This window comes from Rattus norvegicus, chromosome 1 (genome assembly GCF_036323735.1).
Source record: "Rattus norvegicus strain BN/NHsdMcwi chromosome 1, GRCr8, whole genome shotgun sequence".
Taxonomy (NCBI): Eukaryota; Metazoa; Chordata; class Mammalia; order Rodentia; family Muridae; genus Rattus; species Rattus norvegicus.
Genome location: NC_086019.1, coordinates 225,834,171 through 225,846,668, shown reverse-complemented (window position 1 = coordinate 225,846,668; position 12,498 = coordinate 225,834,171). Strand labels below are relative to the sequence as shown.

At 40.5% G+C, this 12,498-nt stretch overlaps 1 protein-coding gene across 1 annotated transcript in view; it reads left to right on the top strand.

The window, feature by feature from the left end:
• The window catches only part of Rorb (RAR-related orphan receptor B), a 180,758-nt gene that overhangs the window by 124,305 nt on the left and 43,955 nt on the right, over positions 1–12,498 (top strand). Inside the window, exon 3 of the mRNA NM_001270958.1 lies at positions 9,913–10,054. Coding sequence (NP_001257887.1) covers positions 9,913–10,054 — 142 coding nt within the window. The remainder of the gene's footprint in view (positions 1–9,912; positions 10,055–12,498) is intronic.

Here is a 12,498-nt window from a genome sequence, read left to right as displayed (position 1 = left end):
ATGGCTACTTAAAGACGTGAACCTCTCATATTTACGAAGATATAAATGCCAATGCTCCCTGTTTTAGCAACATTGACTCCATTCCACTTGCACTTGATAAAACTGAAGATTAAAATAAAGACTAGAAGCTAATAGACGTGTTTGTTGTTTGCTAGGTGAGAACTGTAATATACATGTGGCACTCCTTTATTCTCACATTTCCAAATGGAAAGTCTTACAGGTTAAGGATACTCCTCCTTGCTCTCACAGATGAACCAGGTTCACCACTGAGCACCCACATAGTGGTTCAGAGCCATCTGTAACTCCAGTCTGAGGGTATCTGATGCCCCCTTCTGACTATTTTGGGCACTGAACACATGGTGAGCAGAGCATACAGGCAGACAAAACACCCATACACGTAAAGTATAAAAATAGTAATAAAAATCATAAAACCCTCAAAGCATTGGATATGTTAGAAGCAGCATCTAGAGCGATCAAACGTCATCTTCCATCAAATTTTAATTTTTCCACGAGTTCCTAAAGGAAGACCAAGATCTAATTTGACATGAGCCACTGGTTTAAAAAGGAAAACTGGCCAAGAGCACAAAATTCTTTCACATTCTGTCCAATGTTCCCTCAGAGAGATTCTACCAACCCAATAGGAAGTGTGTTCCTGTGAGTAAGATGGGCAGGGAATGGACGGAAAGGAATAGCAGTTACCACAGACCTAACCTGGAGTAAGCAGAATCTGAAAATTGAGAGTAAGCTTTTAAAGTAATTTGCTAGAGAGCCCCTGGGCAGCACCCCACGAGCGAACTTGAGCCTCGGGACCACAGGTAAGACCAAATTTTCTGCTGCAAGAAAGCTGCCTGGTGAACTCAAGACACAGGCCCACAGGAACAGCTGAAGACCTGTAGAGAGGAAAAACTACACGCCCGAAAGCAGAACACTCTGTCCCCATAACTGACTGAAAGAGAGGAAAACAGGTCTACAGCACTCCTGACACACAGGCTTATAGGACAGTCTAGCCACTGTCAGAAATAGCAGAACAAAGTAACACTAGAGATAATCTGATGGCGAGAGGCAAGCGCAGGAACCCAAGCAACAGAAACCAAGACTACATGCCATCATCGGAGCCCAATTCTCCCACCAAAACAAACATGGAATATCCAAACACACCAGAAAAGCAAGATCTAGTTTCAAAATCATATTTGATCATGATGCTGGAGGACTTCAGGAAAGACCTGAACACACTTAGGGAAGCACAGGAAAACATTAATAAACAAGTAAAAGCCTTCAGAGAGGAATCGCAAAAATCCCTGAAAGAATTCCAGGAAAACACAATCAAACAGTTGAAGGAATTAAAAATGGAAATAGAAGCAATCAAGAAAGAACACATGGAAACAACCCTGGATATAGAAAACCAAAAGAAGAGACAAGGAGCTGTAGATACAAGCTTCACCAACAGAATACAAGAGATGGAAGAGAGAATCTCAGGAGCAGAAGATTCCATAGAAATCATTGACTCAACTGTCAAAGATAATGTAAAGCGGAAAAAGCTACTGGTCCAAAACATACAGGAAATCCAGGACTCAATGAGAAGATCAAACCTAAGGATAATAGGTATAGAAGAGAGTGAAGACTCCCAGCTCAAAGGACCAGTAAATATCTTCAACAAAATCATAGAAGAAAACTTCCCTAACCTAAAAAAAGAGATACCCATAGACATACAGGAAGCCTACAGAACTCCAAATAGATTGGACCAGAAAAGAAACACCTCCCGTCACATAATTGTCAAAACACCAAACGCACAAAATAAAGAAAGAATATTAAAAGCAGTAAGGGAAAAAGGTCAAGTAACATATAAAGGGAGACCTATCAGAATCACACCAGACTTCTCGCCAGAAACTATGAAGGCCAGAAGATTCTGGACTGATGTTATACAGACCCTAAGAGAACACAAATGCCAGCCCAGATTACTGTATCCAGCAAAACTCTCAATTAACATTGATGGAGAAACCAAGATATTCCATGACAAAACCAAATTTACACAATATCTTTCTACAAATCCAGCACTACAAAGGATAATAAATGGTAAAGCCCAACATAAGGAGGCAAGCTATACCCTAGAGGAAGCAAGAAACTAATCGTCTTGGCAACAAAACAAAGAGAATGAAAGCACACAAACATAACCTCACATCAAATATGAATATAACGGGAAGCAATAATCACTATTCCTTAATATCTCTCAATATCAATGGCCTCAACTCCCCAATAAAAAGACATAGATTAACAAACTGGATACACAACGAGGACCCTGCATTCTGCTGCCTACAGGAAACACACCTCAGAGACAAAGACAGACACTACCTCAGAGTGAAAGGCTGGAAAACAACTTTCCAAGCAAATGATCAGAAGAAGCAAGCTGGAGTAGCCATTCTAATATCAAATAAAATCAATTTCCAACTAAAAGTCATCAAAAAAGATAAGGAAGGACACTTCATATTCATCAAAGGAAAAATCAACCAAGATGAACTCTCAATCCTAAATATCTATGCCCCAAATACAAGGGCACCTACATACGTAAAAGAAACCTTACTAAAGCTCAAAACACACATTGCACCTCACACAATAATAGTGGGAGATTTCAACACCCCACTCTCATCAATGGACAGATCATGGAAACAGAAATTAAACAGTGATGTCGACAGACTAAGAGAAGTCATGAGCCAAATGGACTTAACGGATATTTATAGAACATTCTATCCTAAAGCAAAAGGATATACCTTCTTCTCAGCTCCTCATGGTACTTTCTCCAAAATTGACCATATAATTGGTCAAAAAACGGGCCTCAACAGGTACAGAAAGATAGAAATAATCCCATGCGTGCTATCGGACCACCACGGCCTAAAACTGGTCTTCAATAACAATAAGGGAAGAATGCCCACATATACGTGGAAATTGAACAATGCTCTACTCAATGATAACCTGGTCAAGGAAGAAATAAAGAAAGAAATTAAAAACTTTTTAGAATTTAATGAAAATGAAGATACAACATACTCAAACTTATGGGACACAATGAAAGCTGTGCTAAGAGGAAAACTCATAGCGCTGAGTGCCTGCAGAAAGAAACAGGAAAGAGCATATGTCAGCAGCTTGACAGCACACCTAAAAGCTCTAGAACAAAAAGAAGCAAATACACCCAGGAGGAGTAGAAGGCAGGAAATAATCAAACTCAGAGCTGAAATCAACCAAGTAGAAACAAAAAGGACCATAGAAAGAATCAACAGAACCAAAAGTTGGTTCTTTGAGAAAATCAACAAGATAGATAAACCCTTAGCCAGACTAACGAGAGGACACAGAGAGTGTGTCCAAATTAACAAAATCAGAAATGAAAAGGGAGACATAACTACAGATTCGGAGGAAATTCAAAAAATCATCAGATCTTACTATAAAAACCTATATTCAACAAAATTTGAAAATCTTCAGGAAATGGACAATTTCCTAGACAGATACCAGGTATCGAAGTTAAATCAGGAACAGATAAACCAGTTAAACAACCCCATAACTCCTAAGGAAATAGAAGCAGTCATTAAAGGTCTCCCAACCAAAAAGAGCCCAGGTCCAGACGGGTTTAGTGCAGAATTCTATCAAACCTTCATAGAAGACCTCATACCAATATTATCCAAACTATTCCACAAAATTGAAACAGATGGAGCCCTACCGAATTCCTTCTACGAAGCCACAATTACTCTTATACCTAAACCACACAAAGACACAACAAAGAAAGAGAACTTCAGACCAATTTCCCTTATGAATATCGACGCAAAAATACTCAATAAAATTCTGGCAAACCAAATTCAAGAACACATCAAAACAATCATCCACCATGATCAAGTAGGCTTCATCCCAGGCATGCAGGGATGGTTTAATATACGGAAAACCATCAACGTGATCCATTATATAAACAAACTGAAAGAACAGAACCACATGATCATTTCATTAGATGCTGAGAAAGCATTTGACAAAATTCAACACCCCTTCATGATAAAAGTCCTGGAAAGAATAGGAATTCAAGGCCCATACCTAAACATAGTAAAAGCCATATACAGCAAACCAGTTGCTAACATTAAACTAAATGGAGAGAAACTTGAAGCAATCCCACTAAAATCAGGGACTAGACAAGGCTGCCCACTCTCTCCCTACTTATTCAATATAGTTCTTGAAGTTCTAGCCAGAGCAATCAGACAACAAAAGGAGATCAAAGGGATACAGATCGGAAAAGAAGAGGTCAAAATATCACTATTTGCAGATGACATGATAGTATATTTAAGTGATCCCAAAAGTTCCACCAGAGAACTACTAAAGCTGATAAACAACTTCAGCAAAGTGGCTGGGTATAAAATTAACTCAAATAAATCAGTTGCCTTCCTCTATACAAAAGAGAAACAAGCCGAGAAAGAAATTAGGGAAACGACACCCTTCATAATAGACCCAAATAATATAAAGTACCTCGGTGTGACTTTAACCAAGCAAGTAAAAGATCTGTACAATAAGAACTTCAAGACACTGAGGAAAGAAATTGAAGAAGACCTCAGAAGATGGAAAGATCTCCCATGCTCATGGATTGGCAGGATTAATATGGTAAAAATGGCCATTTTACCAAAAGCAATCTACAGATTCAATGCAATCCCCATCAAAATACCAATCCAATTCTTCAAAGAGTTAGACAGAACAATTTGCAAATTCATCTGGAATAACAAAAAACCCAGGATAGCTAAAGCTATCCTCAACAATAAAAGGACTTCAGGGGGAATCACTGTCCCTGAACTCAAGCAGTATTACAGAGCAATAGTGATAAAATCTGCATGGTATTGGTACAGAGACAGACAGATAGACCAATGGAATAGAATTGAAGACCCAGAAATGAACCCACACACCTATGGTCACTTGATTTTTGACAAAGGAGCCAAAACCATCCAATGGAAAAAAGATAGCATTTTCAGCTAATGGTGCTGGTTCAACTGGAGGGCAACATGTAGAAGAATGCAGATCGATCCATCCTTATCACCCTGTACAAAGCTTAAGTCCAAGTGGATCAAGGACCTCCACATCAAACCAGACACACTCAAACTAATAGAAGAAAAACTAGGGAAGCATCTGGAACACATGGGCACTGGAAAAAATTTCCTGAACAAAACACCAATGGCTTATGCTCTAAGATCAAGAATCGACAAATGGGATCTCATAAAACTGCAAAGCTTCTGTAAGGCAAAGGACACTGTGGTTAGGACAAAACGGCAACCAACAGATTGGGAAAAGATCTTTACCAATCCTACAACAGATAGAGGCCTTATTTCCAAAATATACAAAGAACTCAAGAAGTTAGACCGCAGGGAAACAAATAACCCTATTAAAAAATGGGGTTCAGAGCTAAACAAAGAATTCACAGCTGAGGAATGCCGAATGGCTGAGAAACACCTAAAGAAATGTTCAACATCTTTAGTCATAAGGGAATTGCAAATCAAAACAACCCTGAGATTTCACCTCACACCAGTGCGATTGGCTAAGATCAAAAACTCAGGTGACAGCAGATGCTGGCGAGGATGTGGAGAAAGAGGAACACTCCTCCATTGTTGGTGGGATTGCAGACTGGTAAAACCATTCTGGAAATCAGTGTGGAGGTTCCTCAGAAAATTGGACATTGAACTGCCTGAGGATCCAGCTATACCTCTCTTGGGCATATACCCAAAAGATGCCTCAACATATAAAAGAGACACGTGCTCCACTATGTTCATCGCAGCCTTATTTATAATAGCCAGAAAATGGAAAGAACCCAGATGCCCTTCAACAGAGGAATGGATACAGAAAATGTGGTACATCTACACAATGGAATATTACTCAGCTATCAAAAACAACGACTTTATGAAATTCGTAGGCAAATGGTTGGAACTGGAAAGTATCATCCTGAGTGAGCTAACCCAATCACAGAAAGACATACATGGTATGCACTCATTGATAAGTGGCTATTAGCCCAAATGCTTGAATTACCCTAGATCCCTAGAACAAACGAAACTCAAGACGGATGATCAAAATGTGAATGCTTCACTCCTTCTTTAAATGAGGAATAAGAATACCCTTGGCAGGGAAGGGAGAGGCAAAGATTAAAACAGAGACTGAAGGAACACCCATTCAGAGCCTGCCCCACATGTGGCCCATACATATACAGCCACCCAATTAGACAAGATGGATGAAGCAAAGAAGTGCAGACCGACAGGAGCCGGATGTAGATCGCTCCTGAGAGACACAGCCAGAATACAGCAAATATAGAGGCGAATGCCAGCAGCAAACCACTGAACTGAGAATAGGTCCCCTATTGAAGGAATCAGAGAAAGAACTGGAAGAGCTTGAAGGGGCTCGAGACCCCAAAAGTACAACAATGCCAAGCAACCAGAGCTTCCAGGGACTAAGCCACTACCTAAAGACTATACATGGACTGACCCTGGACTCTGACCCCATAGGTAGCAATGAATATCCTAGTAAGAGCACCAGTGGAAGGGGAAGCCCTGGGTCCTGCTAAGACTGAACCCCCAGTGAACTAGTCTATGGGGGGAGGGCGGCAATGGGGGGAGGGTTGGGAGGGGAACACCCATAAGGAAGGGGAGGGGGGAGGGGGATGTTTGCCCGGAAACCGGGAAAGGGAATAACACTCGAAATGTATATAAGAAATACTCAAGTTAATAAAAAAAATAAAAAATAAAAAAAAATAAAAAAAATAAAGTAATTTGCTAGGACGGAAAGAGTGAGTGAAGCCAGGTGCGCTCAAAACATACGCGCTTTAGAGAGACGGGCATCACCAGAACAAAACTAAAGTGCCATCTTCAAGGGGCACGGAAGACGCTGGCAAAGTCTTGGTAATATGTAGGCAAGGTGAATCCTTTATTTGCATTCAGTAAACTGAAGAAGATGGAGCACAGTCATATCGTCTAGGATTCAATCATAATCTTAGGAGAGTTTTCAAATGTAAAAAAAATATAAAACACTATAGCTACCAAGACAGCACTGCTCTTCGAAAATTGACGATGCCTTCACAAGTCTTAGAAAAGGAGTACTCGGGGCTGAAAATGTGGGTGGTAAAAGAAAAAGAAGAAAGAAAAGTAGCAATGAAGAAAGAAGAGTCAACATAGTGGGATGGTCTGTGGCATCCTTAGTCAAAGCTTACAAAACGGCCCTTTATTCCTCCTTCACAGTTAGAAGGAAGAATTAGGTATCATCTGCTATCATGCTTTTTTTTTAATTCCATCAATAGGAACAATGTAGCAAAATAAGAGGTCAGCTGTTTCATTGACTCTCCATAGTAAGTCCTTTTCTCAGACAAATGATGTTTGTCATAAGCAGTAGTAAGTTTGTAATGAGAACTCTTTCCAGTGAAGGCATTTCCACAGGCTTGTTCTGTGGGTTTAAGAGCCCCGGCCTAGTTTACATCACTTCCACTGACGTCATCTGTATACGAATTCTGCAAGTTCATTATTTCATGATACGAGACATTTCTAAAATATGGGACTTCAAACTGTGCAGAGATATTCACTTTCCGATGTAGTTTTAAAACACAAGCTCTTAAATATTGCATAAACATAACCCAATATGACAACAGCAGGAACAAGTAACCCTGTCATCTTTTCAACCCAACACCAAAGGAATTTCGTGGCCACTAGGAAGCGTATTCTGAGGTTTTTCACCGAACTGGCTATAGTACTTTTACCTACTTCGTGGGAAAGCCCACATGTGAATATGCCACCATTTTCTTGAGTAGGAAGCCCATTCAGAATCAGACGTCAGTGTCAGCATATTCAGCTACCAACCTCTGGGGTCTGGTAATAGTGTTCCGCAGCCGACATATGCAACCATTCTACATCACTTCAGCCCACAAACTTATTCAGCTCCTAGTCATTCAGGAAAATGAAACAGAATCTATTTTTCATGCCAAAAATCTCATTTGCAATAATGAGCAACAGATAAGCAAGAAATGACTCATAATTAATGTCAAATTGGCTGTAAATGGGGACTTGTGGCTGTGACTTCAGAACATCCTCCCTGCCAACTTTGTCACTAAGTGGCACTCCAATATCCAAAGCAGGGGAAGGGAGCAATTCTTCCTTAAGATATAAATTCCAAGGCATCTCTAATCAGCTCCAAGCCACTGCAGTCCTGTTTCAGGACAGCTTTGCTGGTGTATGAAACAGGCATTTCAGTCCCTGGGGACTTAGGTATGTTCCTGTTTCAGGGTCAAATCAAACTGAATTCATGGAGCCCTGTTGTGTAATCGCTGGTGTAGTGAACAAACACCACACGTGAAGAGGTAGAGGTAAAAGTAGTCCTACTCGAATGGCTCTGGGCTGAAACCACAAAACCAACTGTGAATCTCTCTCCATGGGGTCCTTAGGCACACAGCCATTCTAAGGTTCCTTATAGGTCAGCAAAGCCCCATCCATAGTGCCCAGCTAAGCCCCACTGAAGTCCAAGGCAAATGAAATCAATAATATCAATCCTGTCTTTCTTTAGACAGTTAATAAGAACTTTCATATTGGTATTGATTTTAATGCTCTATTGAAACATTCTTTTTTTCTAATAGCCTTTATTTATAGTGAACCGTGAGTTTTATATCCAAATTGCTCTCTCATGTGTTTGATTTAATCCAGCCCTGTTCCATTCTTCTGAGGAAACATGGGTGTTTGAAAGAAGTTAGGGGTTCAATTTCAGGACTCACTGAGGGCAGGGGCTATCTTTCACTGTTTTTATTTTCCTGTTTTGCTTGTTTGTTTGTTTTTCTGTGTTTCTTCCTAATACTCCTAACATCATTTAGCCAATGGTCCTTTTCACTTTCACTGTTACACTGTAGGCATTTTGAGAGCAAACAATGATAAGGGAACTGATTACCTGAGGGAATGGGGGAAATGCTTATTTTCCTTACTGTGGTTTCTTCATAAGGAAACTAAGGGAGGTTGGTACTTAAAGAATTAAAAAACAAAACAGAACAATAAACCCAGTGACAGCTTTCAGGGAGTAGTCTTAGTTCTTCTACCCTGAAGAATCCAAACCTACTTGAAATGAAACCTCTTATATCCTATAACCTAAGAGCAGGCATTTGTTTACTGCCTCCATTGCATTGATGGAGTTGTGGTTAGTATTTCTTTGACTCATAATGTTACTTTTGATAAAATACATCATGGATTTCAAGATCAACTTTCTGCCCAATGTGGATGACACATAATCCTAGCACTTGGAAGGAAGAGGCAGGCAGATCTCTGTGAGTTCAAGGCCAACCTAGTAGATAAAGACAGCTCCAGGGTAGCCAGAGGCCAGAGATACCAGAGTTGCCTGATAAGACTCAGCCTCAATAAATAAATACATACATACATACATACATACATACATACATACATACATACATTCATACATACATACATACATAACATACATACATACTCTGGATAATTGAATATATATTTTTTAATATTTGGGGGAAAAAGCTTCTAGAATGTGGTGGGGGTGGAGAAGATGTTGAGTCCACACTCCTTGATGTTGTGCTTACCCACAGTCCTTAATTCAAACCCAAGCCCAGATGGCCATTGGCCTACTTGGTTTAGCAGTGACATGCTTCTTCAACATTCTTTCCCTGTTCTCTTCAAAGAAATTCCTTTAGTAAATATTGAATGAGTGAGCGAGAGGACAATTGAAGGAAAGATCCCGCCAACTGCCCATGTATAAGCACATATATTCTGCTCAGAACCATCTAGAAGCTCTCCAAGAAGCATTAGAAAACTTTTGAAAGATTAAAGTCAGCTATACTTGGTGTAGAAAGTACAGCAGTGTGTATGCTAATGCCGCCCTTCCTCTGAATCTCCTGCTCTTGCTTTCTCTTTTCCTCTCTAGGGATTCTTCAGGAGGAGCCAGCAGAACAATGCCTCTTACTCCTGCCCAAGGCAGAGAAACTGTTTAATTGACAGAACCAACAGGAACCGTTGCCAACACTGCCGCCTGCAGAAGTGTCTTGCCCTAGGAATGTCAAGAGATGGTAAGTCTCTGCCTTCCTAGTCCTTAAGAGTTTTCAAATGGATGATTTGCTAGAGGCTGTTCAAGCCACTGAAAGAGTTTTAACTGTGGGAATTGGGGATATAAAGAAAAGAGAACCAGAGTGCTGGTCGTGAATTAAGAAGTAAAGCAGAAACATATCAAATGCAGTATTGCCTGAGAAGTAAGGAAGAAAAGGAAGGTGGTAGACGCTTGCAGACAGCCTACACTATTTAGGATAAGTATGGGCCAAGTAAGGCATTAGGTAGTAAGTGACTACCTGGGCGTATGTTCTAGTAAAGATGGGTTTCCTGGAATGGGAGGTCTTCAGTGCTAAAGACAGAAAGCCATTCATCCACCAGAGCCATCTGACTGGTCCATAAGTTACTAATACATGCAGACACTAGGAGCAGAAGACACTTCCGTGGGAAGTGAGGCAGCTCACTGGCTGTTCTAAACACATAGCCAGGAATTTGCACTATTCTGAGCCATTATGAAGAGCGCAAATGTATTCAGGGGTCCTGTGTTTCCACCCAGATAATGGAGTATGTGTCCCTCCTTCATATCCAACCAACTGCTTAGACTTATGATACAAGATGAAAAATTCGGGGCTGGAGAGATGGCCCAGCAGTTAAAAGCAATGACTGCTCTTCCAGAGGTCCTAAGTTCCCAGCAAGTGCATGGTGGGTCACAATCATCTGTAATAGAATTCAATGCCCTCTTCTGGTAAATAAATTTAAAGAAAGAAAGAAACAAGATGAAAAATTCAAGCACATAAGCAAAGAATTTTGCTTCTTTTTTCACTTTATTTTTAGTCATTAACACCCATTCTTTTGTTTGTTGTTTTGTTTTTCGAGACAGGATTTCTCAGTGTAGCCCCAGCTGTCCTAGGACTCTCTCTGTAGACCAGGCTGGCCTCAAACTCACAGAGATCCTCCTGCCTCTGCCTCCTTAGTGCTGGGATATGAACACTGACCACAGATTTCTTGTAGCCCTAAAGTGCACTGTGAATTGCCATGCATCCTAGACAAATCCCACTGGGGCCAGGAGTGATGGAGGTTTCTCTGTCCCAATAAGTATGGTAGCATATGGAACTGGAGAATCCTAAAGTTTGTCTAATCAGGACTTAAGGATGAGCAGTGCAATATCTCCCACTGCTTTTTAATTATCCTTCCCATCCACTGACTCAGAAAATCCTGGCCCAGTGCTTTAAGTAGAACAGGATAAGATGTCCTCACATCTCCCTCAATGCTACAGTAGTATGTTCACTTTGGTTCGTTCAGTTTTTGTCTGCCACTCATGTCTGGCTCTGTCTTCACCACATCTGGCCACTGAAACAACTCGGCTTCTGGTAGACAGAACTGCTTTACTATTCAAACAATAGACTTTGTATCCTCTCCTGCATATATGAGCAGACATCCAACTCGGGGATTACAAATTTGTTCTAATCTACCTACGCAAAGAATTAAAGAAAAAAAATTGAATGTATCTGAAATAATACATATGTGTGCTTGTGCTGTAAAGTGGCAAAAGTGTAGGTGAACAGGTACCACCTATCTTGAAACTTCTCCTCTGTGATGTATATTTTGTTTGTTGGTTTTGTTTGCTTGTTTGCGTATTGAAATAGAATTCCAGTCTATGGTCCAGGCTGGCTTCAGACTCACTGTGTAACCAAAGATGGTCTTCTTGCCTCACCCTCCCAAATGCTTGCAGTATAGGCGTGTGCCTCCATACCTGACTTATGCTTTTCTGTCAGTTGAACTCTTCACAAATTAATCCTCAGCAGAGCCATTTGTAGAGAAATGTTTGATATCAATAGGAAGATATTATATACACCCTCAAAAATACAAAGTCTAATATTTACCATGCAAAAATAGAAGGTGAAGAATTAACTTAATTTATAATATTTAAATATCTAAAGTATGTTCTCGTAGCTGACACATCCCTGGGAAAACACTAGATGCCCTGTGCACAGACAAGCTTCACAGAAAAATGTCAGGACCGGATCATGTGACCTATATCACTAACTGAGTTACATTTCAACTAAAATTCCATAATCAGGCCTTTAGTCATACTTCTTCCTTGAATGTGCTCAATAGTCAGTCGCACCACTGCCTTGTGACTACTATAGCAGAAGCTGCCCTGTGCATCTAAAGTTTGCATGAGGATTGGATGACATGAGAGAGATGCTGAAATTAGTAGACTGGCTCGGACTTCCGGTATGAAGATTAGATCCCTAAAGGTTTTGGCTTATCTCCAATGCTGAAAGATTTAAGCTAAGATCAGTTTAATCAGAAAACAGCAGGTGGAAACCTGAAGACTCAGAGACCGAGAGACAGTGAGATACAACAATTTCCAAAATGACCCCTGAGTCACGGATGATGGCTGTGCACCTAGAGTCTCAAAAACACCTGCTCCGTTCTCATGCAGCGGGGCGTACAGATGTTG